This window comes from Hippichthys cyanospilos, chromosome 1, assembly GCF_059441005.1.
Source record: "Hippichthys cyanospilos isolate Australia breed blue-spotted pipefish chromosome 1, RoL_Hcya_1.0, whole genome shotgun sequence".
In the NCBI taxonomy this organism is placed as follows: domain Eukaryota; kingdom Metazoa; phylum Chordata; class Actinopteri; order Syngnathiformes; family Syngnathidae; genus Hippichthys; species Hippichthys cyanospilos.
This window is the reverse complement of record NC_142369.1, coordinates 19,824,528-19,852,500: the sequence shown is the minus strand read 5'-3', so window position 1 is coordinate 19,852,500 and position 27,973 is coordinate 19,824,528. Positions and strand designations below refer to the sequence as shown.

The window sequence follows — 27,973 nt, the reverse complement described above, 5'->3', positions numbered from 1 at the left end:
GCCTCCTCTACCCTACAAAACAGATCCTCCAGTGTAATGACTGCTAGCGTCACCCCCCCCCCCCCCCCCCCCCGTCATCAATACCTACCTGTTAAATACTGCAGTCTTTTTGTTCCTGCGTCCACAAAAAAATGCAGTCAGTAGACAAATAAGCGCTCTCTAACGTCCAATGTAGCACTGTCCTATGCTTTCCCCCTTCTTTTTCATTCAAAACATACTATACCTTTTCAGTCTTCATTTCCAAATCCATATCGCAATTCTCTCTTTGGTCCCCTCAAGAGTCCAGTGGGTTCACTCTGAGCAATGCTTGACCAATGCCCCACTCCATTTTATCCAAACTAGCGAATGACCTCACAGTGGATTCAGAATTGGCTCTGGTTGTGACGTACCAACGTAGCACCGCCTACTGCATGTGCATCTGACGCTATGATGGCATCTGAATGTACATAAAGCACACGTGTCATGGTAGTTGTCGGTGCTCTAGCATCGTGTCAACAGTCTTGTCGAGTAACGTGTAGTGGTTATGTTTGTCCCTCGTGTCCACTGTTGAATGTGACTGTTTGATGATGCGCTGTATAACCTTAATATTGTCTGTGTGTGTGTGTGTGTGTGTGTGTGTGTGTGTGTGTGTGTGTGTGTGTGTGTGTGTGCAGGCTGGTATTGCAGGAGCACCCGCTCGTGCCGTATCAGCTGTAAAGAACATGAACCTCCCGGAAATGCCCAGAAACATCAACATTGGTGACATCAGCATCAAAGTGCCAAATTTGCCGTCTTTCAAATAGCGGCACGAAGACGACGCTGCCTAGAGTTGTCACCAAATGTTTAAATCTGATGCAATCTGTTTACCAAAACTTCTTAGTAATTTGTTTTTGTTTTATCTAATCACGGAAGTACTGTGTGATTTCAAAAATATCTTGGCCTGCCCCCCACTCTCCCAAAAAAAAGAAGAAAAAAAACCCCAACAACATAAAACAAACAAAAAAAAACATATATTTGGTGTTTTTTGGGGGGGAAAAAGTTTTATGCATTTTCTGTTCTACTGCAAAATAGAACAGAATAAAGTATTTGTACACGGTACATTCCTACTCCTATTGTTACATTCAGCCGCTGAAGCCATCTCAGTCCAACTGAAGTCGTTTCACCAAATCGAGTGTTTACTTTTTGTGAAGAAGTGAAGATTGAAGTGTTCAAAGCTACTCATTCCAGAAAAAACACAGTCGAATGGGAACAGTCGGGATCAATGTGATCAGTGTTGGAATATTCATACTTTGGAGTGTGCGTGAAACCAAATGAACTATTGAAGAATATAATGAATGATATTGCTGATATTATGTCTTATAGAATTATGATCGATATATTCTGAATTTATTTTTTGTATCTGTTGCAATGATTTGTTTTCTGTTTATTTTATTCTGCGCACGAATTTCGCCCGCCTCTCATTTTACTACATAATAAACAATTAAAACGGACATTCTGTTGTCATTATTTTTGATAATTACTCATATAATCAATGCACAATACAAGTTTTAACGCTATGTATAAGGTAATAAAGTTCTGATTAGACGTAATCAGACATCAGCACAGAGCAAAAGCAAAAATATTGTTTTGTCAAATGCCAATATTCATTGCCGATCAGTCACATTAAGTTAAGTTACTGTTGCATTTTTACACTATGGAAATTTATTGGGATCGATTTATGCAACATTCCAAGTGATGGATCACGGAGTAAATGCCTGAAAGCTATACAGACGATACTCATATTCAGTAAAGTGTCCCGCTCGTTTGTTTATTTGCTCTTTCCGTAGTTATCGTGACACTTTTAGAGAGTCCTAAAATTGCGCAAACGTTACGCAGTGTACGATTTGAAAAATATATGAATAGTCAAAATAGCCCACAGTTAACTATTATTTTTACCCAATAGAAGTTATTATAAAAGTCAAATTTCAATATGAATTCATACTCCAAGCATATCTGTTTTGCGTCGTTCACTCCCGGGTCTTGAAGTATCCCGGCGCAGCTTTGACACGCGTGGGAGACGTCACGTGACACAGGAAGTTTGAAGGGACTGCGGAATCGAGGATGCTGCTGGTGTTTTGACAGCCTGCTTCGGATCCCTGCATTTATTGGAAATACAATGGCTTCAATTATTAAAGAAACACAGAGGTTTGTTCTTGCTGTTTACCCCAGTTCATAATCGGAATTGTAAAGCTACGCCAGTCGTCGCTGGTCTTCGTGCTATTCAATCAAATAGCTTGTCTTTACCTCTTCAACAAGTCTCAACGTTTCATGACACCTTCAACATCCGGACTGCACTTAATATTGAAATTAAGTCGACTGGATGTACATGATTTTATGCGCAGTGCTGACAACCCACCCTGCTTGCTTTGCTCAGCCCCAGAAAATATTACGTATTGTGTTTTCTGAATAGGGCGTACTTAACTCATTTATTTGCGCTTCACTCTGAATTCAGTCACACATTAATGTTACCATTTTTTTCTGTATTTGTTCCTATTCTACGTTATTCTCTTAAAGCACCGATATTCAGTTGTTGCGTTGTTTTTACAATTCTTTAAAGTGGCACAAGATGGCACCAAAATCGGAAAGCTACCAATCTAAGTTTCGTCAGGACTATTGCAGAGTCTTTGTTGCATTTGCACACGTAAGGTGCATATTTTTTTCCCATTAAATCATTTGTAAAACAGATTACAGAACACTCGCTCAAGATGATTTTTTTAAATACAGTATCTTCGATGACTGTGTCTTAACTCTCTTTGCTCAAAATTTCAGTATTTTGATAGTTACTTGAGGTTACACTTTGCATACCATCCCCAATGGCGTCTACTCTTGTTCCTTTCTTTTTCCTAACAGCATCAAGGAAGCAGTGACTCTCATCAATGCCATTGACATCAACAAGTTCTCCAGATTGATCTCTCGCATCATTCAAAAGCTTCATCTTAAGGTACAGTCAGCTCAGTGTGCAATTCATGTTTAAAGACACATAGTTATTTATTGAATCAGTAGTGCTGACCCATGTGACTTAAACTATACCAGCAATGGCACTTTTGCTTTAATCTTAAAAAGTGGCCAAAATTACAGCAGTACAATAAGTACTTGAAACAAAAACATCTGACATCCTTCTTCTTGTCTAAGTATTCCTGCTTATACATACGTCAAAGTCAAAGTCAGTTAATGAGACAAAAATCAAAACACACACATACCTTTTGATGCTGGTTGAGATGAGGTTTCGCGAAGACTCATTATACAGTTTTATGTCCATAATTTGCCTTGAAGACATTTTTTCATGAACATTCTTGCTCAAGATCCAAAATGTATGAACTTTGATATGTTCAGGGTTCAAGACTCCTCGTTTGATGTTGTCAAGTCTATTTGCATTCGTTCTTTGAAAAATGAATGGTATTAACTTTTTGGTATACTGGACTCATCTATTGTATCTTTTCTTTGCAGGGTGAACGAGCTTTTAGTGAAGAGGAAGAGCAAAAACTTCAAACTGCTCTTTCGCTTGGCAAACAGGCTCTCAACTTAGTCCTGGAAACGTGTGCTTTCATTCTCGAACAGGTGACATGATCATGTGACAGTTTTTTTTTTTATCGCATTTGTGATATTAAATGACTTGAATGTTTATTGGGGTGAAAAATAAACTCACTTAAAAAAAAAGTAGTAATGGGCAAGTTAAAAAAAAAAACTCTGAAGTGACCTGACGTCTGCATGTGAGTTTCAATATTACAATGAAAAGTTGCCCATATTAATGATGCTCAATTACTGACAAATACTGTGTGTTTGGCGACATGCAATGTTCACATTTGTCCAGCTGGGTTCACTGTTGCACAGTCGTTGCTGTCTCCTACTTTGACTCATTTAGGCAGCGTACAATAATGTGAAGCCGCCCTCCCTGCAGCAGCAGCTAGAGGGCATCAGCATGAACCCCGACAAGGCCGAAGTGTTCTCTCAAACGTGGTCCAGCTCTGGCCCGGAGCTGGTGAACCGACTAAAGCGAAATATCTTTGCCCCCAAGAAGGTAAGATCCAGAATAACTCTAGTTTTGAAGTGAGAAAAGAACAATTGTGTCAATAAATGTATAAAAGATTTGAGATACATTATCAGGAAACCACAAACAATGTAAATACCATTAGCGTTTATTGATTCTTTTGATTAGGAGTGCACCAAAGATTTACTTGACATTTTTTTGAGTAGGGGCTTTTTTTTTTTTTTTTTTTTTTTTTTTTTTTTTTTAATTGTTATGCCTTTGTTCCCAATTGTTCAACCTCACAAATATATAATACTTTAGTAATAATGTGGTTCACATTCAGTGTAGATTGATTTGCAACATTAGATTACTTTATTAGATTATACTTTATTTGTCCGGATATGTAATTACAAGTACACCTTTTATATGCATATTTACTGCATCATAACGTGATAGTAAACTATGTAAATATGTATAGTTCATTTTATTTGACAATTCATTCTGGCTGTTGAGTACAAAAGTATGCCCACCCTACGTCGTTATAAACAGTTTTCCTTCAAACTTTTTGTTTTAGAATACCATGCACACTCATTTGGAATACAATGATCACAATTGTGTATTTATACACATTACATTTAGTCTATCTATTTTTTATGATAGCAGCATGTATTCTCAGCGTGTGGAAGCTGTCAGGTACACTTTTGAAAAGCCAATCCAGTGCCACCCTGACACTTCAAACCGTGTAACGTGTAAGTAGAAATCTAAGATCTAAGAAATAAAGTGGCAGAATGTAGACAGCAATTGCGCCGGGGTTGTTGTCATTCAGTCAGTTCACCTGCTTGTGTTTTCGCACATCATCTCCTTCCTCCCTGATGGATTTGATTCAGCAGCGGAGCCGGTAATGTGCTGTTCCTCCGACTTGAGCACCAGTCAAGTCACGCTGGAGGCGACAGAAGATTTTGTTGACATATGTGCACACTATATTGAAGAAGTTAATGTTTTTCATCCAGTGTTAAATCCCCCATGGATTGGAGATTAGTCTTGTTGGTCTTTGAAGGGTGATGGGGGAATCTCGGAAACAGCAAAACAGTCCGCATCATAAATGGTACATGTGCATTTTTATGGAATAGTGGAGAATGTGTTCGCAAGCGAGTTTGAAACGGTTTTGTGAATTGTTTGTGGTACCGTTACCTTAGCACAGGTTCCCACTAAAACTCTTACCTGTTAGTTTTTGATGAGTGAAATAGAAGATTGAGTAAAACATCATTTTCCACTTTTCTCTGAATCATTGATTAAGCATTAATCATGCCATTTTTCTAATGACTTACAGCAGTTTATTCAGCAATGCACACCATTTAATTAGCCAGCGCTGGCTTCATTTATTTAATCAATTAGTGATTCATTTGCTCTGGTTCCACGGATGTGATTGTTTCATATTAAGGAGAGGTCTCAAAGTTTCCGGAAAATTATCAAGTCTCTTGATTTGTCACAGAATTTTGATTTCTTTTTAATGCATATTGTTCAGAATCCCTTTGGCAAACAAGGAAGCAATACTCCCAAGCAGGTATTCCTCAACCTCTGAAAAAATTAGCAAATGCTACTCCACTTAATAGAGTAAGTCATGAAATTGCGCCTCGTTGATTTATACTGCCACCCGGTGGAAACAAGCCTACCATAAAGTTCACATTGTGGGGGTGGCATTAATTGGGAACACATTTGAGATATCAGTGTTTTGAGTTACGAGTGTGGTTATGGAACAAATTTAACTCTCATGGCAAGGCACCACTTTACTTAATAAATGTATACACAATATTATATTAAAAAAAGAATACAATTAACTGTAATCACAGATCCCATCAAAATTGAATTAACAGTTATAGATATAATTAACTCTTAATGTCATCAACCCCTGTTTCTAGCATACCCTGTGTCTAAGTTTGTGCACTTACTGGGCACACCATTAAGTGCAACTGCTTCATTTTGCTGAACATAATCACCAAAACATTAAAATCAGCGTTCAGTGTGCAGTTTTAAACCCCTGAAGACCACAACAACTGTATAGTAATATTGTACATAAATTCCCCTCAGACATTTATTAATTATAAAATGCAGAACTTTTCCCAGAGCTCTTGTATTGGTTCGATGGTGCAGATGTGCCTTCTGTGGTTGGTAAACAGCACCGGCTGAAACAGCGCTAGCATGCTCAAATATATTACTTTTCTCTCTAAGGAATTGCTGTTCTCATGTTTATTTATGACCTACCATATTAGAATTCATATCCTTCTCGCGTTACAATTAATTACATATATTTTGAAATCGACTTAAGGATCTATATTCAGCATGTCTGCATTCGAAGTAATAAAAGTTCAGACGATCACTCACGCTAATGTGGATCTTGTTCCCGGCGTGAATAATGTTCTCTTTGCCACCTCGCCCCAGTCCTATGATGCTGCACAAGCATCCAGAACCAATAAGTCACGCATAGTTTATCATGAGGACCTCTCACTGCATCATAAACTGCTCAACTGCAGCACCTTGACTCAATTTTGTGGATCCATCGCGGTGCTTCGTGAGAAGTGAGGAGGAGAAGGAGATTGGGATCACTGAGTTTTTATCCCACACAGCCTAACTCGAATTCATGTCAGAGCAGAAGCAACATTTTACACGTTTATATTCATGAGTGTTTGCTTAGTCAAACAAGTGTGAGGAATTAAACATTTGTCATACTTTTAATAATTATAGTTGTTCTTCAATGGTCCTGTTACTAATTTCGAGCAGTTGGGTGAACTAGCGGTAGATATGTCAGCTTCACACTTTCTGGGTTCGAATGTTGGCGTGACGTTTGCATGGTCACCCCTGCTTTCGTGGCCTGTTTTCTCCAGGTAAAGTAAATGGCCCGTTATCTTTTTCAGCTTGGGAACATCACATGGCCAAACCCAAAAAACAGATAAACTGATTCATGGTTGTTATCTGAGCTCTTAGCAACTGTGATATCATCTTCAGTTGATTGCAAGTGACTAAAAGGCTGCCACCTCAGATTGATTAAAAGAGGTGGATTTAGCACTTTGATTCATTATTCCATAAGCGTGATATTAATCAGTCTGTAAAGTTCAGGCTAATGAGGGCACATAAAATGTATTTTGTAGAGAACATTTTTTACTTCACTTCCCCTTTATGTGTTGAATATATCCATGTATATAAATATGTATAAATGGATAAGTGGTAACGTGTACATGCATAATATATCTACAATTATAATACATTAGTCTCAGTTGGTTTGTAGTCTGAAGAACAACTTGTCTCTTTAGTACAACATTGACACGGAAACAAGAGTTCAGAACATTCATAGTGAGGGAGAGACATGTTGTTCTGACTGGCATTTTGAAAAGTGGCGTGTGAGTGTGTTTTTTTTTTCCCCATCTGAAAACAAGTGCGCTCTGTGTCCTTGTGTTTGCAGCTGGATTTTGTCACCTGGCAGTTGAACTTGCAGATGGCCCAGTCCAGCCTGGCCAGACTCAAGTCCCCTAGTGCTGTGCTCCAACTTGGCCTCCACAATGAAGACTCTCAGGTAGGAAAGCAAAACACACCAAGTACTACGCAAATTAGACTAGGTCAGCCATCACTTTCCATTATCCCTCAGCTTTTCCCATCTGCCCCGCCCTACATGGCTAATAGATGTTAATCCCTCTGGTTTTTGTTTTTAACCTGAGGTAGATGGACATCTGGTTCCAGAGTAACCGTGTGTAATGTTCAAAGGGTGGGGGGTTTGTGAAACCTCTGTCTGAAACCTACATGGTCATGCATGCCAAATAGCACTGACATAGAGGGTCAGTGTGTACTTTTAGTCCTGTCTACCTCTATTTCTGTTAATTTGTTTTATTTGAGCTATAGTGTGTAATTCCTAATGTGTGGCTACACAGCATATCACAAAGAACTACTTTCTATAAACAGGATTATATTTCTGTGAGGCAGACGATCTAAGCACTAGTCCACTCTGTTGCTCATTCACTATCTTTAACTAAGGTACAGTTTTCAACACAAAAGTAGGACTTAATCAATTATATTTTAGAAATTTGCCACAAGTCTTCATTTAGTCAATTGCAGAAAGTGCATGAGTACCTTCCTTAATCATTTTGTAATGTTAAATAGCATTATCTTTAAATATTTCCACTGCACCTTCAAAAAATGGTGATGAATAATCAGGTTTACCACATTTTATGAACAATACTCTAAAACCATCAAGTGGAGTATTCTATAACGCTGCTTAAGTCTAGTCATGGCACGTAGTTGAAATCAATCCAGCTTCTCACAAATGTTTATATGTAAATAGTTTTATTGACCGTTTTTCCTCCTGAGTCCTACCTGTCTTAAGGCATTTAAGACCACCGGACTATCTCATTTAGTCTTACTAGTCAGGTGTTTTTTTTTTCCATCCTTAACTCAACAGAGAGAACGTTAGCTTGGATAAACATTAAATTAATTGTCAAACTTTAAAATGTTGGCCTATTGGTGCATGATTTGTTAGGAAAATATAGGTATGTCAGTGTCTTTGTGACTGCGAGACAAGCAGGATTTTACATTTAGTCGGCCTCCCCTTTAGCGATGTTTACTTGAGCCAAGTAAAGGAAGCATTAATTTATTTAAATCCACTTACACAACCCCACTTGTGGGAGGAGATAGCTGGGGGCTCAAAAAACGGCTTGTTTAAAGTGAATCGGTAGCAACAAACAAAACAAAAAACCCACTAGATTCTTTTCTTCTTACTTCTGCAGGGGGCGCTGTTGTCTCACAGTTGGGAAAGCACAGTTGGGACCGTTCTATTAGATTGTCTCTTTATAAGTCTTTCTCGAGGAGCCATTTAAAATTCGCTATGTTTTGTGTAGTATACACTAATTGAACACCCTGCTATCTGCAATAAAGGGAACACTGCAAAACAAGAGGAAGTGGATATAAAATAGTGCTTTAATGAGAGCTTTAACCCTGACAGAAGTCGGAAAACATTGAGGAAGAGCGCAGGGAAGACAAATAGGACAACCGGGAGTAAAATAATGTCGGCCTGTGTGGTATTGATTTCCCGGTGCGGAGAAAGTTTGGAGGCTCTGCCATCTGACCAGTCTCTTGCTTCATTAGCGCTCTCCCTGAGGAGAACAAGGAGGCGGAGGCCAGAGAAGAAATGCCAGGTGCTTTACTTCTCCCTCACCAAACACTACAAGACATCCAGTACAGCTGCAGATGTTGCACACAGTTTTGGGCGTGTATTTTATGGACTCCCTTTATGTATAAGGGAAACTTTTTTTATACCGTAAGAAACTAAGTGATACCGTCATAAAAACGTTACCTGTAGTAACATTTGATTGTTCTTAACCTCTATACCAGTTTAAAAGTTCGTGCAAATGTGTACCAAATAGTTGACATTAATATTAAACGGGAGGTGAGCAGCAACGCTGCTCTTTCGCATGTACTGCGCAAAAAAAAAAGAAATCCTTGCTTGCAATACTTGATTCCATTCCTCCACCTCTTAGCACCTGTTGGGTCAAAACTTAAAATATTACTTTGACACAGAATCAGATTTTGGAGTAAAAGCCTGAAGTTGTCTGGAGTAGGTGAAGAAGAAGAAAACCACATGGAGACTCAGGGAAAGATCACCATGCAGTTAAAAAACTGACACAGGATGGAAAGGGAAGTGAAATACGGCCGAGGTTTTTGTGTGGGCTTCTTTTGCATTTCCCTGTGGACATGATGTAGTAAGTAAAGGCAGCAATGAATTTTAATATGAACCCTTACTAACAATGGCTGTGGGGGACTTTTTCCATTTGTCAAAACAAATCCATCCAGCGTCTTGTCTCTAAATGGGCCTTGAAACAATAATCTGCCATCTAGATGTAGCATGTACAGTGCTTTAGAAGAACTTTAAAGAACCAAATACACACATGAAGTGCTCTCTACTTTCTAGTTAAACATTATGTAAACATGTACCGTGTAATTTTCCCCTTTTTTTCACTTTCAAATTCATTTGAATTCCGCCGTCATTCTCTAACTGAGAAAACACCCACAAAACCAATGCAATGCAAGGATTAAGCCAGAGGGGGGAAAAAAAGCACCTAAAAAACAATTGTTTTGCTCTGTGTAGGTGTTTGCTTTGTGCTACACTGTGATTTCCTAAATGCATTTTTTGGCACAACGAGGAAAACAATTGTGAAAAAAGTGCAAATAGAGATGAACGAGCCCTCGCACACTGGTTTTTAATGACAAAGCCTTAAATTCGTTAACTGACTTTGAGGCCATGCACTCACCAAATAATGCATCACAATTTAGTCCCGCTCACCTGTTTAGGATCGCTCCTTTTAAATTCCCCTCATCCTGGTTCATCACTACAAAGAATCTGTCCAATCTTGCTACAGAATTTCAGGCCCAATGGCTCCCTAAAACTTTTTAGTCGGTTTTGTTATGATGGGCGTCCACGCGGTTTTATGTAGATTGCTGAAACTGGTGTCAGGATCTATTTTTTTTTTTTTCCAGGTGTTACTACTGAGTGAGTTTTGTGGGGTCTTGTTCACGATCCCTAGGATACATGCGCTTGCAAAAATTGGTGCGCTTTTGTAGAGGTCCCCTAAAAGGCAATTACTCTGTTAGAAGAATAGTTATAATTCCCCAAGTCCTTCCTGTGATATAGGCAGTAGTTGACAAACAATGAAACTGTCAGCATGTGAAATAAGTCAGACAGGTGTCTCATTATTTCATTCTGCCTGGGTCATTTTACTCATCTCTGTCTGCAGCAAGTGACTGGGCCGCAACAGACAGGGTGTTGTCATCAGTGTTTACTTTAAAACATCGTTCGTCTTCGACTATGTTCACGCTACAGCTCAAGTCCATTTTTTTTTGCCCACACATTTGTTCATGCAGTGTGAACAGTACAATTTCATTTCTTATTTCATTTGATTTTTTTCCATATTTTATCTGGGCCCCTTTTCATATGTTATATACATATATATGTTCAGATATGTATGTCTGACCTACACTTAATCAAAGCTCCAACATGTGCTCCTCGAGAGTAGGTGAGAGTGCTGTGAATCTGCAAAGTTGTGTAGTGTGGCAGCGTTGAAAAAATGTGGCATTTTGAAACAAGTGAGGCCGACCAATAGCAGACCACCATTTCCGTGAAGAGACGCCGACAAATAGCTGACCAGAATTGTAGTGACACATTGGAGGGACGGAAACAGAAAATAATTGTAATTACCTAAAAATGCCTGCAGATGGAGACGAAACAACAGAAATACAGCCGAGTGCCTAGGGTCATGACTGTTTTGTGCGCAAAGCCGGGAAAATATCATAAAGAGGGGATGAAAAAACTCAGTATTCCACGTCGCAACATAAAAATAATGTAAGTCAGGGACGTTGTAACACGGGGGTCCACTATGCTACAATATATATATATATATATATATATATATATATATATATATATATATATATATATATATATATATATATATATATATATATATATAACAAGCCTGTGAGGCAATGTACACGTGCACATAGACGCAAATGATGAAACTAATGTCGCAAGAATTAAATGATTTGAATTTTCAGCAATGCTGTGACGTCAGCTCCTTTATAAAATGAAGATTGAGGAGCACACCTCAGATCTTTAAAATATTTCTTACTCCTGCACATCGCCTCACTGGCAATATAAAATTGTAATCTGAACCCCTCCCCGACACGTTGTGTTCACATGAGAAGTCACTTTTTTTGGAGTGTGAAGGATTGCATAAGGTTGGATTTAACAAAAAATCAGAACCGGGCATAATGCCCTTCAATATGAACGACTAATTTTTATCAGAGCGTTTATTTTCTTAATGTGCCTAGAGTATGACACTCATTCTCTTTTATTGTCTGATGCTACCACGGCGTTGTTGTTAATGACATTCCCGTAAACACACGTGACATCCACAGTGTATTTAGAACCTGTGCAGCTGTACATAACAGAAATCTTTAAAGAGAATGAAATTGCTAAACATCAGAACACCCCCATTATGGAACTAAAGGCAATTACTGCAATAATTTTATTTAAAATGTGTTTCTTATACAGTATTTCTTGATGCCAATTTTCTTGTTCATAAAAATGCTTTTTGTTGAAATAGGTGTCATTTTTAGAAGTTGTGCATAAAGGGTCTTTTTTTTCTTCAAATCGGTGTACGTTTTTAGTAGTAGCTACTCAGCCATCAATTGTGCCTATTCATACATACGGCACTTTTGAATAGATTCTTTTTCTTGCAGATCAGAATCGAGTGCTCTCTGTTGACTCGTTCACATTCACATTATTCTACCCTTCAATTTTTTTTTTAAATTCATGTCTTAAAATAAGTCATAATTCAAGCCTACACTGTTTTTCTGGTTTAGTCATGAGAGAAAAGTTCCGTTTAATCCTCTTTTTTTTGTATGTCTCATTTCAAAGTTGTGTGTCAAGTTGTCCCTAACTGACATCTGAAGTACAAGCCCACCAAATTAAGTTTGAAAAACACCTGCTTGTTTTTTTTTGTTGTTGTCGTCAAAGCGTCAGACATGAAAGTACGTTTTTTCATGTGATTCAATTAGTTTTATTCTTTTCAGGTTGATGCACAGGATGCTTTCTCTTTTGAGATCACACACACACACATACACTACACACACAAAACTTGCATCATGCTTGCGCACTGAGGTTGAGGCTTATTAACACTTTGTCATGTGGGGTCCAATTAAACATGCCATTTTGACTTCAGCGAGAAAGGTGATGTCATCACGGCCTCCTTGAGCATCCGCGGCTGCCTCTCGTCTCTCTCATCAGGCTGCGCTTTGAACGCAAGTCAAAGCTTACATAAAGCCAAGCTTCTGCCTCCCACACGTACTTGCCATGTCGTCCCAATAAACAAGACTTCCCGAGGAGATCCAGGCATTACGTTCTTATTCGTGGGATTACACGGACCGATCAATATATTGTAGAGCCGCAATGTAAATGCTAGCACTTTCAAAATCCTTCGCTCCACGCCGCCCACCAGCCAGGAGGGAACAAAGACTGCTTTGTTTTAACTTCTACTTGCCTTGCTCTACATGTCCCAAAATGCTTTGTTGCTTTGTGGGCCCATCTTTTTTTTTTTTTTTCCCCTTTCTCAAGGGTCTCTCCCCTCTCTGTCTCTTCCTCCATCGGTTTCCCACTGGTGATTTGTTTTTCCTCCTGTGAGATTTGGGATCCCATTCATCGGTAGCTCATTGTTGGGCTCTTATCCTCTCCAATGGATGGACCCCGAGAGCAGAAAAGGGGACTGTGGACTCCCTCTCGCCGTGCTTCTTGTTGCCCAAGTCCTCGCTCTTTGCCATGGGATGATGTCATGGCTTCTCTTTACATGGGAGGGGGCACCCATTGATTCTCTCTGCCTAATACGTACCCTGTATATATCTCCCCTTCCATTCAGGCCCTTCTAACCTCCTCTCATGTTTTCTCCAGCCAGTTTCTTTTGCACATTCCTTGGCCTTTCAAAAGGCGCCTGGGGGATTTGGGGATGTTTGGATGTTGTTTCGTACATTCGCCGAACAACGCTTGACACCCACGTAGGAACGCCGTCAACCCGCAAAGCCAGCTCCATTTAAATCTCCTTGATTTAAACGTCTCTTAAATTTTCACTGCAGAGGTTTATATCCAGCCTGTTTTGTCAACGCCCACTTTGCCAAGTAATCATTAATCCCCTAAAAACGGAGTGTTGTTTTGTCGTAGCCGGTAGCGATGATAAGAGAGTTCTTAAGACTCCATTTTTTTTAACGTGAACGTGCCCTCCCCACCACCACCTCGCCTCCCTGGCATTTATTTTAGAGAGGCAGCCCAGATCCTGGCTGAACTATGCAAGGTTGAGAAATCTGCTGCAGCTGAAACAAGGCGCTCTGATTGCAGAAGCATGGAGCCAAATCACAAATTAAATGCATTCATTCCACTGAAAGGCTGATGCCGTCACAAGGAATGAAAGTTGCCTTTTTACCCTCGAATGGCACGTATATTAAAAATAGAGTGCTCCCTATCTTTCGCTGATGAGGAGCAGTGTCTTGTTTTTGTTTTGTTTTACGATGTGAATGACCATCGACTGAATTAAAAACATATGAGTTAAATACCGAAAACAAGGGGTAGGACTCGATACATTTTATGCGTCTTCCTTGAACATATAAACTGCCCTGATCTGCAATACCTGTTGATGTTTTTTTTTTTTTTTTTCCGGTTGCTCTTTCTTGTCCATCTTTCTATTTTGTTCTTAAATTTTGCAGTGTTATTTATATGTTCAACGACATTTTGAATCAGTCTATACTTGTAATAATCGAACCATGGAAGTAATGCAACACTATGCAACACTGTATTGCAAATAAGTACCACCAGATAATGTTAAGTACATTACAGGCCACAGAGTCAAATTTGGAAAGCTTGTCTTAAGACCTCCAGAACCCCTTAACAAAGCATAAGCATGATTTAAGTCACGCACCCTCCTGTATGGCTCCTGTGTGTTAAAATCTCCTCTTCCTCGAATTAAAAAATGTTGCTCACCAGTATATTGTGTATATTGTATATTGTGCCGTATTGCTATGCTGTAGCCTGCTGCCGAGCCATGATAATGCCATTTCCAATAGTCCTAGTGGTGATTAGAGTAACTACACTGCAATGCCTCAAGCTTCAGTAGGTTCAGAAACCAACTCTCGGAATGTGTAATTACAACCTAGTTTATGATCAAACTATGTTTGACGACTTCCTACCAGTGACATGCATGTATCATAAAACGCGTTCATCAGATTTTTCTTTTATTTTTTTGCATAAAATCTTTGCTCCTGACCCTTAATATTACTGAGGGGCTTTCCCTCTTCTTCAAGTTAGTTTCATAAAGAGCGGCGTCATCAAACATGCAGTTTTGGATGACATGGGCCTTCTCTCCGTGCATCAACACAATTGCCACCAGAACCTTATTGAGCTCATTTTCTACTCTTTGATGGTGCTTTTTTTGGATATTACATCAAACTTGTTGCCTACCCGGCAGACTCAACAACGTGTTTTGGCTCACTTTACATATTATAAATGTGCTGGCCTGAAGGTGATGGCCCAGAAAAAAATTTGGTTTCTATACTGCTTGTACCCATTTAGGTCTTAAGATAAGCTGAAGAGGGAAACGTCAATCACTCGCAGGTACATTTCGGCAAACAGCCATTCACAGTCACATTTGCACCTACAGTATTTTACAGTAAATTCACTCGCACAAGCAGCTTTATGGGATGTGTGGGGAGTATGTGGGAGGGGAAACAACACATGAGCGAAGAGGAGATTTGATCTGTCTGAATTCTATTTGCACACATCCCAAGAGGTTGTGCAACCTGATTATGCCATGTCCATGACCTGGTGGGTTTATAGAAAGACTAAGACACAGCATACTCTAACAAACACTCAAAATGTCAGCATTTTTCATGTAAAATTGAGGACTAAGATCTCTTCCGGGATGTTGCCTGATTAAAATACAAAAACCGCAGTCTTCATTTTTCCCTCTCATGGGGACTCAATATTAAGATCTCAAGGACAGTTCTAAACTCAAACTCAACGCAAGAAATTAGAATGTGATGAAATGTCTCCATGCCTCCTCCTAGTCTTCCTCCTCTTCCTGCTCGTACCCTTAAATTCTTCTCACTCCTTCCTTGTATTGTATGTATGGGAGCGCCAGTGTCTACATACCTTGGGGGCATCGGCCGGCTGCCTTGGCAATGTTCTAGCTTTGCCTCATACTGGGAAAGGAATTGGGCCTTCGTTTTGAATAGCAGCTGTTACCCGTGTGGGGCAGCCACAATGTCTTTGCATGCACTCACATCGCAGTTGCCCATGACAGCCTCCAGTCCAGCCCACTCCAACCATGTGCCAAGCCAATATATTTAAAACGCATAGTTTCAAGGCGCGGACCTGGACTGAAGGTCTCGAGTGCCACTTATGTGAGAACTTGGCACAGCAATTTGCTAGTTTGGGCTACGCTTCAAGATGTTGGCTGGTTTTGGCCTTTTTTAAGACACTTGACTCACATTAATAAAATTAATGTTTGACACGGCTTTTTCAGAAAGCTTCTTAGTCGCATTGTAGAAAACAGATTTAGAGGTCAATGTGGTGTTTTTAGGAACTTCTAAGTTTTGGCAGATCATGTCTTTTCATCTGTTGCTATGCCTGAAAAATGGTATCTGGATAGTGCTGTGAAATTTGGGCCACCAGGATACTGGAATAAGTTGTAAATCTGCAGCATATTTTGAACGTCATTTAAGTACACGTCTTTTGGCTTTTCCACTGTAAAAAAGTAACAAAATACCCAAAATGAACTATCTTGGGTCTCAGTACCCTTTATTTGAAGTGCCTGTTGCAATTTTATGCCTTGGTACGTTCTTGGAGGTTCAAACAAAACCTGCTGTTGAATGGCCAACAGAAAATGACCACGTTGATGTCATGATGCCGTTTTATGAATGGAGTGGGAACAGATGTTGGACATTGTGGAGTATTGAGATATTTTTATTATTCATTTTCCTCATGAGAAAATTAATACTCTTTACTGTATTGTCTTGTTCTTTTTTTAATTATGGCAGTGTTAGGGCACAACCTCATCACCCCCGATCAGCATTTTCTGTTTTTAGAGCGATGAGCTGAATTGTTGATGGAAAACGTGAACTGTGGTCCTTTGCTCTGCGACTTACTAGACTTAAAATTTTTTCGAGATTTTTTTTTTTTTTTTAGGTGTGATAGTTTCCAGCTCTATATGGTGGTAGCAAGTTTCACTACACACGGCAGTTTCTCAAAGTGAACAATTCTTCAAAAAAAGAGTCCAGTTTTTCGCCTAAGATGGAATTTGTTCTGGATTTACGACCCAAACCACATAAACTTTAGCTAATGAAAGTATGCTTACTTAATGTTAAAACACAGTATTAAAATACTCTAGACCAGCGAATGATGCTAGCGTCATAGTTGTTATAATACTTTATATTTGAATATAAGCAGTGGCAAGCACATGGAGATAGCGCATGCGACAACTGCCACGTATTCTTTATTCTGTCAAAAACTATTATATACAATTATGATTATTCCAGCTTTCATTATAAAATCAATGCATTGTCTGTATGTATTCTGTGTTCTTCTTGTGGCCAAGGCACCCACACCACGAGAAACATAATGTCCACTGAATTGTTATAAGCCACAATAAAACGCACATTAAATTCATCCATCCGTCCGTCCGTCCATCCATCCATTCATCCGTTTATTATTTTTATTTTATTTTTAACATTAAAACAATACTGTAGAACGCTACTAGGGGAAAAATATACATGTTGACATTTATTGGTGAGTTTTTGGTCAAATGGAAAAGATGAATGACATTTATATTGATTTCAATTGGGAACTGTATGGGATAGCTTGAATTAAAAATAAAAAATACATTCTGGTGGTCATCTACAAGCATGCATTTCCAGTATGACAACCCCATTTGATTGGGCACAAGCTATATCGGGGATTAAATGGATCAACTTTTGAGTTGTCAGTTATGTTAAAATGGTCCTTGAACAAAGAGGCGTGTAATTCTTGTTATTCCAATTATTGAATTTGTCATTTTTTGGAGGCTTAATGCGATTTGTCTGATGTCAGCGTCGGCACCCTCCCTCTTGGAAGTGTGGGAGGTGTGAACAAACAATGTGAAAACACTAGGCTATTTGCAGACATTTCTCAGATTGGCTACACTTGTCAATCACTTGTTGTCTTTTACTTTCTGTATTTCATAGTTTTTTTTTTTTTTTTTAATCATAGCAGTCCCTCATACTGATTGTCAATGTGTTATATTTGTCTGTTCTTTGTGATCAATGATAAAGAAACAATCTGGAAACATCAAATACAGTAACTTGTCCAAGACATTTCTCCGTGCACTACTTTCAGATCTTGCAGCACTTAAGTAAGGCTGCATCAAACTTCCTCTCGATGTTATTGCTGTGACACATGGAAGCTGAATGATCCATTTCAATTAATGCTCTCAGTTATGCACTCTGTAATGGCTTCTTTTGCCATCGAAGCACTCTATTTTTATAATGAATACTTTTGTTGAAATTTGGAAAGGATTCATGAGAATAATGTAAATGCTCGTGCGTCATACTGTATGAATAGTGCAATTGAAAGGGACCTCCAATATATCATTAACTTGCGGTCTGCAACAGTACATACTCATGTATGAATAGTGCAATTGAAAGGGCCCTCCAACATGTCAGCAATTATTCAAAAAAATATAGAGGTATACTATATCTATTTAGGTTCAGTTTTAACACACAAGGGACGATGAAATAACCTTTATTGAAATTACAATTGGCATTTTTTTTAAGAGGGAAGAGGAAGAAACAAAGTCGCTACAGTTGCTTATTGTAATTGTATTGTATGATAGCGTAAAATTGATTCCGACCACCTGACTGGAGAGGTACTTCTGCCAACCTCGATTCATATTTGAAAGCAAATGTTCTCATTAAAAAGATTGGGAGTTTAATTAATCAGTTCAAGAAGCAAATTGCCATCACACAAATATTTTTTTTTTACTGTACTGAAAAAGTTTTAACATTTTAACATTCATAATCATCATACAAATATGAAAACACATTCAAATTACAACAATACATTATCATGCCACTTGTCATAGGCAACATTGATTATTTATTAAAGCATGTAAATATTTTGATGATCTAAAACAGAATAAACAAAAGCAGAAGATACTTGAACCTCCTTTTCTGTGTGAAAATTGCCACTGGCATTTCACTGAGAAATAAAGCTCATGACAATCTTTGTTTGTGTCTCATATGCCATCTTCCATTAATTATAAATGGTGTTTTAATTAGTACACATTAATTAATAGGAATAACGTTGAAACTGAGGCCCGAAGGAGCCTTTTGACAATACAATTATAATTATGCAAACAATTATAACGTCTCAATATGCAGAGCATATCCCCACTGCATTCTAATACGGGCGGTAACTCAACGGGCAACAGTTATAAATGTAGAGTTCCTTTCAAACCTGTTTACATGTCAACACATCTGTTTTTAATAATGTGGGTCAAAGGAAACTCATCAAGACGTAGAAGAGAATCTCACTTATTCCTCATGTAGTTGTCAGCTCGCCTGTCAACCCGTTTGTACCATCAAAGTAGTTAGGAAATCTCAGTAGCCCTCCCTGCGACTGTCTTTTCTCTGAAGCTTTGGGACCCATATCAGTGAGTTGCTTTGTGTTAGATTGGAGCCGAACACTCCAATGTTTTTTGTCAAATCTAAAGTCTGTGCAATCAATTATGGATACATGTACGTGGCTGCTACAATTTGACACCTCTTGGTTGGGCACCAACACAGAAGTATGCATGCTCGTCAAAACAGGGCACTTGAACATCCTACACTGTCTTATACAGACAGCCTTGTGTATTTATTTATGGTTTGTACTTTTAAAAGTCGCTCTTGCCTACATGAGCACACACTCACGACCTTGCTATCACTACTTTTGTCATAATGACTGTTTAAACAAACAATAATTTATTTTGCGTATTACAAACTGCAAATTGCAGACAATCAGTTGCATTATTGCCTTGAACATTTCCGGGTTAATGTTCCTCCTTTTTTACGCATTTCAGTTAGATTTTACAGAAATCAGAGCAAACCCACTCTTGTTCATTACACAGTGGTTCATTTAATCACCATTTTGAGGAAAATTCTTAAGGTTAATTAATTGTTATTTTTCCTTATGCATTTCAACTCATGAATTTGTGCTTTTATGGACAATCCCAATTCCTGTTGAATGTATGGTAAACAATCACATTTTTTAAAATTACAGTAGATTGTCCATCTTCTGGTTGGATTTGTGAGAATAAAACAAGAACCAGTGTTGTTGTTTAATCCAGTGGTTCTCGAAGTGAGGTCCACGGAGCCCCAGGGGTTCGTGAAATAATTTAGGTAATTAATGAAAAATGTATATGTATTTGTGTTCATTTCAATTTATTTTATAATACATTGTAAATGTATTCATGACTCTTAAATCAAGTAATCTGTTCAACCAATTTAATAGAGTTTTAAAAAGGTAATAATTTTGGAATTTGTCAAATACACCCCATAATCTACGTCATCATCAAGAGCTTGATTATTTAGTCACTAAATATTTGGCAGAGAGCTGTTTTGGTATAAATTGACCCACTTTGTTATGAGGTGTAAAGTTTGTCGTTTTTATTTTGTAAATTCAGTATGCTGAAAAGTAACATGTGCTTTTTGTAAAATTGAATATGTTGGTGAATAAAAAGGGCACTTATGTTTGGCTTAAATGATTTTTTTCATTTTGTTTTGTTTCCACAAACATGTGCTAATGGGGTTCTTGGAAAATTTGCTTTTCTAAAAATGGCCCTTGACTCCAAAAGGTTTTAGAATCCTGAATTTAATCTCACTGATCACGGATTGCTTCAAAACCCAGTCTGCTTACTAAAGGTTCCACCTCTATTCTCTAATGTCCCCGGAGGCTGTTCAAAAATAATAGTTCAGAGGAGATGATAATAGGACAAGCAGGAAAAACCGCCCAGTTATATATTTTTTTCTTTGATAGGGGTGACTACAAAATAGCATTCACTAGTCGATAACAGAAAGTCACTCTTAGAGCCTGTATCTTCCTGGAGATTGGTAGAGCAATGACATCGCAGATATTTTCTTAAACGTAATGGTGCTCCTTTTAATGTCTGTACAAATTGAGTAATGGTGGCTGCTGCTCACCATGGCACAAGTAATATTCCCAGCCCACTATCCTGGCACGGCGACTGATCCTTTAACGATAAAGGAATGAAGGAATAAGCACTTTTGTTATCATCTCCATTGTGACATCCCTTCAACCACAGCCTCCTATTCCACCACTAATAATAGACAGGGTCACTTCCATCACCGTCATGGTAGTAGAGAGAGAGAAAGGGAACCAGGTAGCTGTGCAGTTATCACAAAACTCTTAATGGAAATGTTTTAAGTAACAGAAGATGAGCACAAATGTTAATATATGAATTATTAGAGTGCATTGATAGACCTTTCTGTAATAATAATGCATGGCTCTATAACAAAAGCGAGAGGGCACTTTTAAATTACGATGGCCCTCGGGTTATAAAGAAATCATGCGAAATTCTACTTTTTTTCCAATTTTTTTAAGGCTCACGCCACTGCTCAAGTCATTAATTCAAAACATCAAAGAATGAAATCTTTGCCTTTTGCTTTTAGGGCTTTCTTCTGGCACGCGATCCAAGATGAAGTGGTATTTCCTTTCTTAAGGCCTGAGAAGTAGATAACAAAATTCTTGAATGGGTCTACTTTTTGGTTTTTGGTAGCTCCTTGCAATCCAAAATTAGTATTAGCATGCTGTAACATTTCATCATATTAAACCCGAAATGAACATTAGGTATGTAGCCTAATACAATGACTAATAGCACTTATGAGCCTCATGCGAATGTGCTTTGTGTGTGGTCAATAATGGAATTATTGTATACAGTTGTTTATGTAACAATGGGCATATAGTTCTGTACACGAAAGTTGTGTACATGCTCTGATGGTTATTTTCTCTCTGCTATTGAAAAAAAAAGTTAAATCTAAAACAAAACAATCCTAAAACATCTATCAAACTGTAATACCGGTCCGTATTCTTTTAAGATCTCAATTTGAGAAGCTTCGTCACCATTTTCTGCTATCATTCACAAACTATGTTTTCTTTATCGCCTGTTGGAAAAAAAATGAGAATCACAGGTGGAACATTATGATAGAATAGATTATAAACTGCAAAAATAGTAGATTCAATTTTGAGTTCTTACTTTGTAAACAGAGTTTTAAAAAAGCCCCAAAGTCAAGTCTTGTAAATATTTGATGGGCACCACACAGGGAACACAAGTATGCATGTCAATGCTAGGTCACTGCGTGGGCACTGATTGCTTTCTTAACCTGAGTTTCTACCGGGGTTCCTGGTAAACATGAAGTTCTATCAAAGAAGAAGAATGTAAACATTGGATTCACATAGTGTTGCCGCATCAAAGGTCCCAGTTTCAAAGTGAGAATCAATGCTTCCTTCTAGCAGGTGCAGCATCCTTGATGCTAAGGGAGGCCAGTTGGAGATTATCTGAGGCGTTGATGTCTTGGTCAAAACAGTATGCAGGGGCTGAGAGATGACTTCACATGCATGCCTCAAGGCAGGAAGGAAAGAATCTGTCGTGCTTTCAGGCTTCAGTATGACAAGAAACACCAAATGTTTGGCAATTTGAGTTCCCCCCCTAGTTAATTGTAGTTGTCATTTTGTGCTTGCATGTAAAGTCATTCTAACATTTAGTCCATTATGTGATTTCAATGACTACAAATGTGTTTTGTTAGTTATTCCACCACTTTGAGCTGTTTCTGAGAGCTGTCTGCATTTTCGCACTGTCAAAATAGTTCTGCCAAATGGGAAGACTTTGAACAGACACACATACATACACATCACACCTTCCTGACTTTTTGAAATATGGATGCTTTCAAGCTCACACTGGCCGATTTGGGCCCTTAATTAATTAATACCGGTACATATTTTACTGTAGAATATATGTATTGTATATATTATGCAAATTTATTTGTAGCATATATATTTATGTACGTACTGTATATTTATATTTGAGGAAGTATCTTAAGCTTTAAAGATTATAATGTATATGAATTTTGAATTCAAACCTATACAAAATAAATACGCACTCTAAAGAAGCGGTCAAAATGTCGGATGGATGGATGGATGTTTTGTGGCTGATCGCCACTGAACAACATCGTGAAGGGGCAAAGCAACCACACGGTGAGAGGTGCAGCTTCAGTAAACAAGACGTTTCACTTCCTGGTTAGTAATATTGGTACCATAAAACATATATTTCATAAGAGATTAAGTCGCTGATGTGCCAAGCAGAATGTATACATATATATTTCACTGTAAAAACTTTAAAATATCATCATATGGGCCCTTCAATAGCTCATTTTTCAGCTGTGTTAGATATGGTGGTTGACCATTGTAGATTGTAGAGAATTCATGTATAGCAGGAAACCACACAGTGAAAGGTGACCATGTTTCCGGTAGAAAATAATAAAATAAAAGCACACCAAGGCCATTCATGTCTGTATACATTGTTTGTTATTGTATGGTTTATTTTGAGGCACTGACTGGCCTTCTTACCACGTTTGACTGTTTTACTGTGGGCTTACAAGGAGAGCATTCTCCTGTTTATTCCATTGCACTTTTGACTCAACAAGCTAAAATAAATAAATAGATTGCCCCATCCCTATTGTTACTTCCTTAAAATGTTTATATCCTGCCTGGTTCATTTTACTCTTCCCTGTCTCAGTGAATAGAAAAGCGATGGAGAAGACTGTCAGCCTAAGCCGAGCCAGTCAAACGCTGTCTTTCGCCACGGCCAATGAAATAAAATGAAAGAGAACCTCCCTTCACATTAGCAGTTAGTTAGAGCGCGTTCTACAATAAGGCGAAACTGCGCTAACAGTTATCTGAGTAACACAGGTGAGAATATGGTATTGTTGTTGCTGGGCAGAGAGCTCCAGAGTGGGGAAAAAAAAGCGCGACAACATCAATGCGATGGCATGCCGTTTATGTGTATGCATATTGACTTGGCAAGTTGCCCTGTTTTCATCCCCCCCTGTAAAGTGTGACCAAACATTCACTGTTTTTTTCCACGCGGAGCCATGCTGCACTACTACTGTGTCGCTATGCATGCTGGGATGCGATGTGTGCGATGACGTCTTACGTATCAGTTGATATCGATAAGACAAATGTCAGCAAAAATGGAAAATGATAACAAGGAATTGAAACCTTTGAAGCCAGTTCCCAACAAGAACTGGTTTTGAACTCCAGGCCCTAATCATGGGATTCATATTTGTTAGCAGCTTTAATTATTTACATGGTAGAAACACAAAAAACTGTACAGCTTATATGCGCTTGATTGCCTGCCTAAAAAAGTCATGTCAGTTCATTTCTACGTCACATTCATGTTCATTCCTTTTACATATTCACTTTCCATCAACATCAATTCCATCATCACATAATCAGGAAGATAGTTTTTTATTTTTTTACTGTAATCCTTTGAAGAAGTTTTCTTGTCTGCTATAAATGATAGAGAGAGTGTTAAACCGCAAGGTGAGGGCTTGTCAAAGTGACAGTCACTCTCTTCTGATGATTTAGCCTTTTAAACTGCAAAACACTGAATAGATGGGTCATGGGTCCCGGGAGCTTGGCAGATGGGGAGCCGGTGCCACTCTTGTGTCATCATCAGCTTCAATCAACGCTCAGAGATGGCTGACGTCCATGTGAGCTGCCTTTATGCATGTGCGTCTGTAAAACCTTTTCTTTGCATTTTGTTGATGCCCATTTACCTACCCATGCAAAAGTACGGTGAAAAAACAAAGCTTTGCTTTAACTTAAAAGTACTGAAGTAAACCAAGAGTAAACACCCAATTGAATGTTTGATCTTTGCATTTCTATATAGTCAGTTCAGACTGTATTCTGGTGCACAAAATGAGCCTATTGCTAAGTACTTATTTACCGTAATTTTCCAAATGTAAGGCATGTTTTTTTTGTTTGTTTGTTTTTGGTCTTTCGGCATATACACACACACACACACACACACACACACAAATAACAGTAAGTTTCACCTCCCACCCCTACCACCCACAATTTTTAGGTGGCATCATACCCATGCACTCGCCTCGGGCATCCTCTGTGCTTTGCGCGGCGCTCGAACTTTTGCATCAGCTGGGCGCCAGGGTGCTGAGATAGCTTTTAAACCCCTCCTCTCCTCTCCCCAGCAAACTCTTTCCTGGGGCTGTCTCATTTCAGCCATTTAGACACCCAAATGTGCCAACCTCATCAAGGTGCCGAGGCTTTGCCCTTTTCAATAATTCATCATCAAATTTTCAGGGTGGAGTAAAAGGTTTGTCCGTAGCAGCTTCTTCTACAAAGGCGCTCTTCTTCTAATTGGAGTGACACTTGGGTCCCTCTTGGTGATGCCGAAATGTCATTAGTGGAACAGCCAAATGCCACGTGCTGTTTGAGGTTATGCTATTGATTGGAAGTGGCAGTGCTGTGGAATGCAGCTCGTCGTACTTTGAAGAAAGACTCGCGATGGTTGTTTGGGGCCGGGCACATAAACATGAACATAAACCTGTGTTGTTCTTCTGTTCCGCTCATTTTGGTTGGTGACTGTCAAGTCGCACATCACCATCCCAAGTAAGCCCGGGAGTATGAGCCCAGGAGTATGAGCCCAGTGCTGCCGTATTCCATCCGCGGCTCTGCATAATGCAATATTGTAATAAGTGCAGTTCTTCACTTGGTGCTAATTAGAGATTATACAAATGCTCACGCTTGTTGACACACAAGTGCATGATGCACACAGGTACAAACATGCAAATACACACACGGCTCCACGGAGCGATTTAATTACAAAGTCTAATTCCTGTGTAGTGGTAAATTATTTATGAAGGTGTGTTCATAAAGTCACATTGACCTTCCTCTAATGATGCTTCTCACATACACATATGCACCGTTGTAAAAAGTGCATCATGTCACCCTCTAAATTGCCCCCCAGCTGTGACTTAGCACTGTCTTGACTACTTGAAGGTTGTATTCATTTTCATTTTGAATAGTGGGTTTTTGGTACCCAAATAAATTTGATACCTGGGTATATGAGCTTGCTATTGATTTAGTTTTTTTTTTTTTGTAAATGTCTTTGACATGAAAAGACTGCCGATGCTTTCCTGAGTCTCAGCTTAATCTTGCATCCAATTCAAATGGTTTTGTTCAAATGATGGCTACTGGCAAAGATTAGGCTCCCATAGATCTTCGCTATTCTACCAAAACCAATGTATATTGTCCTGTTTGGAAATAGTGCTCACAACATAATTGCGGAATATGACAGCTTGTCAAATTCGACAGAATGAGCAAGTGGTGGTGGGTGTGGAGAAATAATCCCTATTGTTCTGCGGTAGAAGCGCCAGATCCCACTTTTTCATGTAGGCGCCATTTTCTTTCATGTTTCCGTGGTGTTAGCTCCTTGTAAGATAGTCTAATTACTGTATCTGAAACACCTTAGCCAGTATGTATGAACATGAATTCTTGTAGGTAATTTCATTCATATCCTTTCATCAACGGTTTCAAAGGGAAACGGAATTTAGCAGTCTTCGCACTTCATGTGGCATAATACTGAGTTTTTGTTATAGAAGAAATAGAGAAAGTAACTCTTGGTAATGGAGGAAAATTAAGAAATTGTTTTCTAAATCCGATTCAGGACAAAAATATCAAGGCGCAACCTCAACAAGAACATGAAAATAATAATAATGTATACATCGGTAATTACGTGGAAGACTCCAGTTCATCATGACTTGATGTTAGAGGTATCATGGTAACAGTCAAGCTGATCGCTCTCCATTTGTGAATATTTTCTTTCACATCATTTGCGTATGTATATTTGCTAACTGGGTCACTGAGGTAAAACGATACTGGTGCTGCAGATAGCCAATCTGGTCATCACACTAACAGAGCCTGAAGTTTTCAACAGCCCGCATGTCTTTGCGTGTTTTGTCTCGTTGGCTTTGTCTCGCTTCTGTCTGCGTCTGGCCCATATTTTTTCTCCTGATGTGACTCATTGCACATTCTAGATTATAAACCGCCCTAATGTGATAAGCACAATCACAATTTTCAGGGAACCTTTGTCTGAGGCGATAAATGCCATGGCAAAAGAAAAGCAACTGGAAACATGCGTCATGCTTCATTTATTCCTTAAAATCACTTTGCCAGTAGGACTTTGAGCATACAGTATGTAACAGCATAGCCAGATTTAATTGTGTGCCGCCCGTATATGAAAAACTACCGACTAGTAAATCAGACCCAATCTCTGTGTATTAACCTAATTCTTCGCGACAGTTTTTCACAGTTACGTTCAGCACAGTTTATATACAAGCAGAAGCTTTGTAGGAAAACGACTCCACTCTAAAGCAGACTTTTTGCGTGGGGCTTATAAACCGGAGTGTGTGCCGGAGTTTGATTCTGTAGGCTTGGATATGCATGTCGGGCCAGCTTCATCGTGACTGCCACGGGCCTGATAGCAGTGAGTGGGGTTTACGGTTTGCCGTTTTTGCAGCCTTGCCGTAGAACTGGGAAGCCTCGATAAGACACCCGGGCTCTGAAGCTGCTAAAAGGACACATGGAGAGCGGAACAAAGAGATAGGCTAGGGAGGAGAAAGGCTGGAGGAAGGTATAGTTTGGCTGATGAGGAGGTTAAAAATAAAACTCGAAAGCCTGTTGGGCGTTGCTCCAAGCCAGACACTTTCTTTTTCTGCCATTACATTAAAAATCCTCACAATCCTTTTAGTCACATGCTGGGATGGGGGAAGCCCTCAAAGGGAAGACAATTAAGCACACGCACAAGCTGGTTTGAAGGGTTAATCTTTGTCGGTGGGATTGAAATTCAGTTAAACCTGTCCAAAGGCATGTTTCAGTCTCACCCGTGGCTATTTTGCTCACTCGTTCTAAATACTCTGGAATATCCCAAATTAGATGGCTCCAACATGAAGTGATACTTTGCCTCATAAACCTGTCACACTGGATTCCATTTATGCATTTCCCTTGCAACACTGTATGCCTTAAAGCAGAGACGTCTTACTCAATTTTGCAGTTTGATGTCAAAGTTCAACAGGGGATCGCATCTCCACTGAGGCGCTGAAGTCGACAGAAGTCATCAATTTTTGAGAGAGATGGCATACAACCTTTGACTTAAAACTGCCTTTCGCAGACATTTCCCTATTCTTGGCCTCAGTGAGCTTTCTTGTGACTTACATGGATGCTCTGGCTTAATCTTAATCATGTTTTTAAGAAATGTGATGGAAGGTTTCAAGGTGACATGAACGTGTAGTTGCATA

The 27,973-nt window shown here is 39.0% G+C and overlaps 2 protein-coding genes across 4 annotated transcripts in view; both read left to right on the top strand.

The window, feature by feature from the left end:
- The window catches only part of ap3s1 (adaptor related protein complex 3 subunit sigma 1), a 10,275-nt gene extending 8,806 nt beyond the window's left edge, over nucleotides 1-1,469 (top strand). For all 3 annotated transcript variants that reach the window (XM_088427477.1, XM_088427487.1, XM_088427469.1), the window contains one exon: nucleotides 654-1,469. Coding sequence is in view for 1 of the 3 variants with exons in the window: in XM_088427469.1 (XP_088283595.1) it covers nucleotides 654-782 (129 nt within the window). In the remaining 2 variants the exon portion in view is untranslated. The remainder of the gene's footprint in view (nucleotides 1-653) is intronic.
- A 567-nt stretch (nucleotides 1,470-2,036) lies between these two features.
- Nucleotides 2,037-27,973, top strand: part of commd10 (COMM domain containing 10) — a 44,119-nt gene continuing 18,182 nt past the window's right edge. Inside the window, exons 1-5 of the mRNA XM_088423375.1 lie at nucleotides 2,037-2,163; nucleotides 2,869-2,959; nucleotides 3,466-3,576; nucleotides 3,881-4,036; nucleotides 7,443-7,553. Coding sequence (XP_088279501.1) covers nucleotides 2,135-2,163; nucleotides 2,869-2,959; nucleotides 3,466-3,576; nucleotides 3,881-4,036; nucleotides 7,443-7,553 — 498 coding nt within the window. The 5' untranslated portion in view covers nucleotides 2,037-2,134. The remainder of the gene's footprint in view (nucleotides 2,164-2,868; nucleotides 2,960-3,465; nucleotides 3,577-3,880; nucleotides 4,037-7,442; nucleotides 7,554-27,973) is intronic.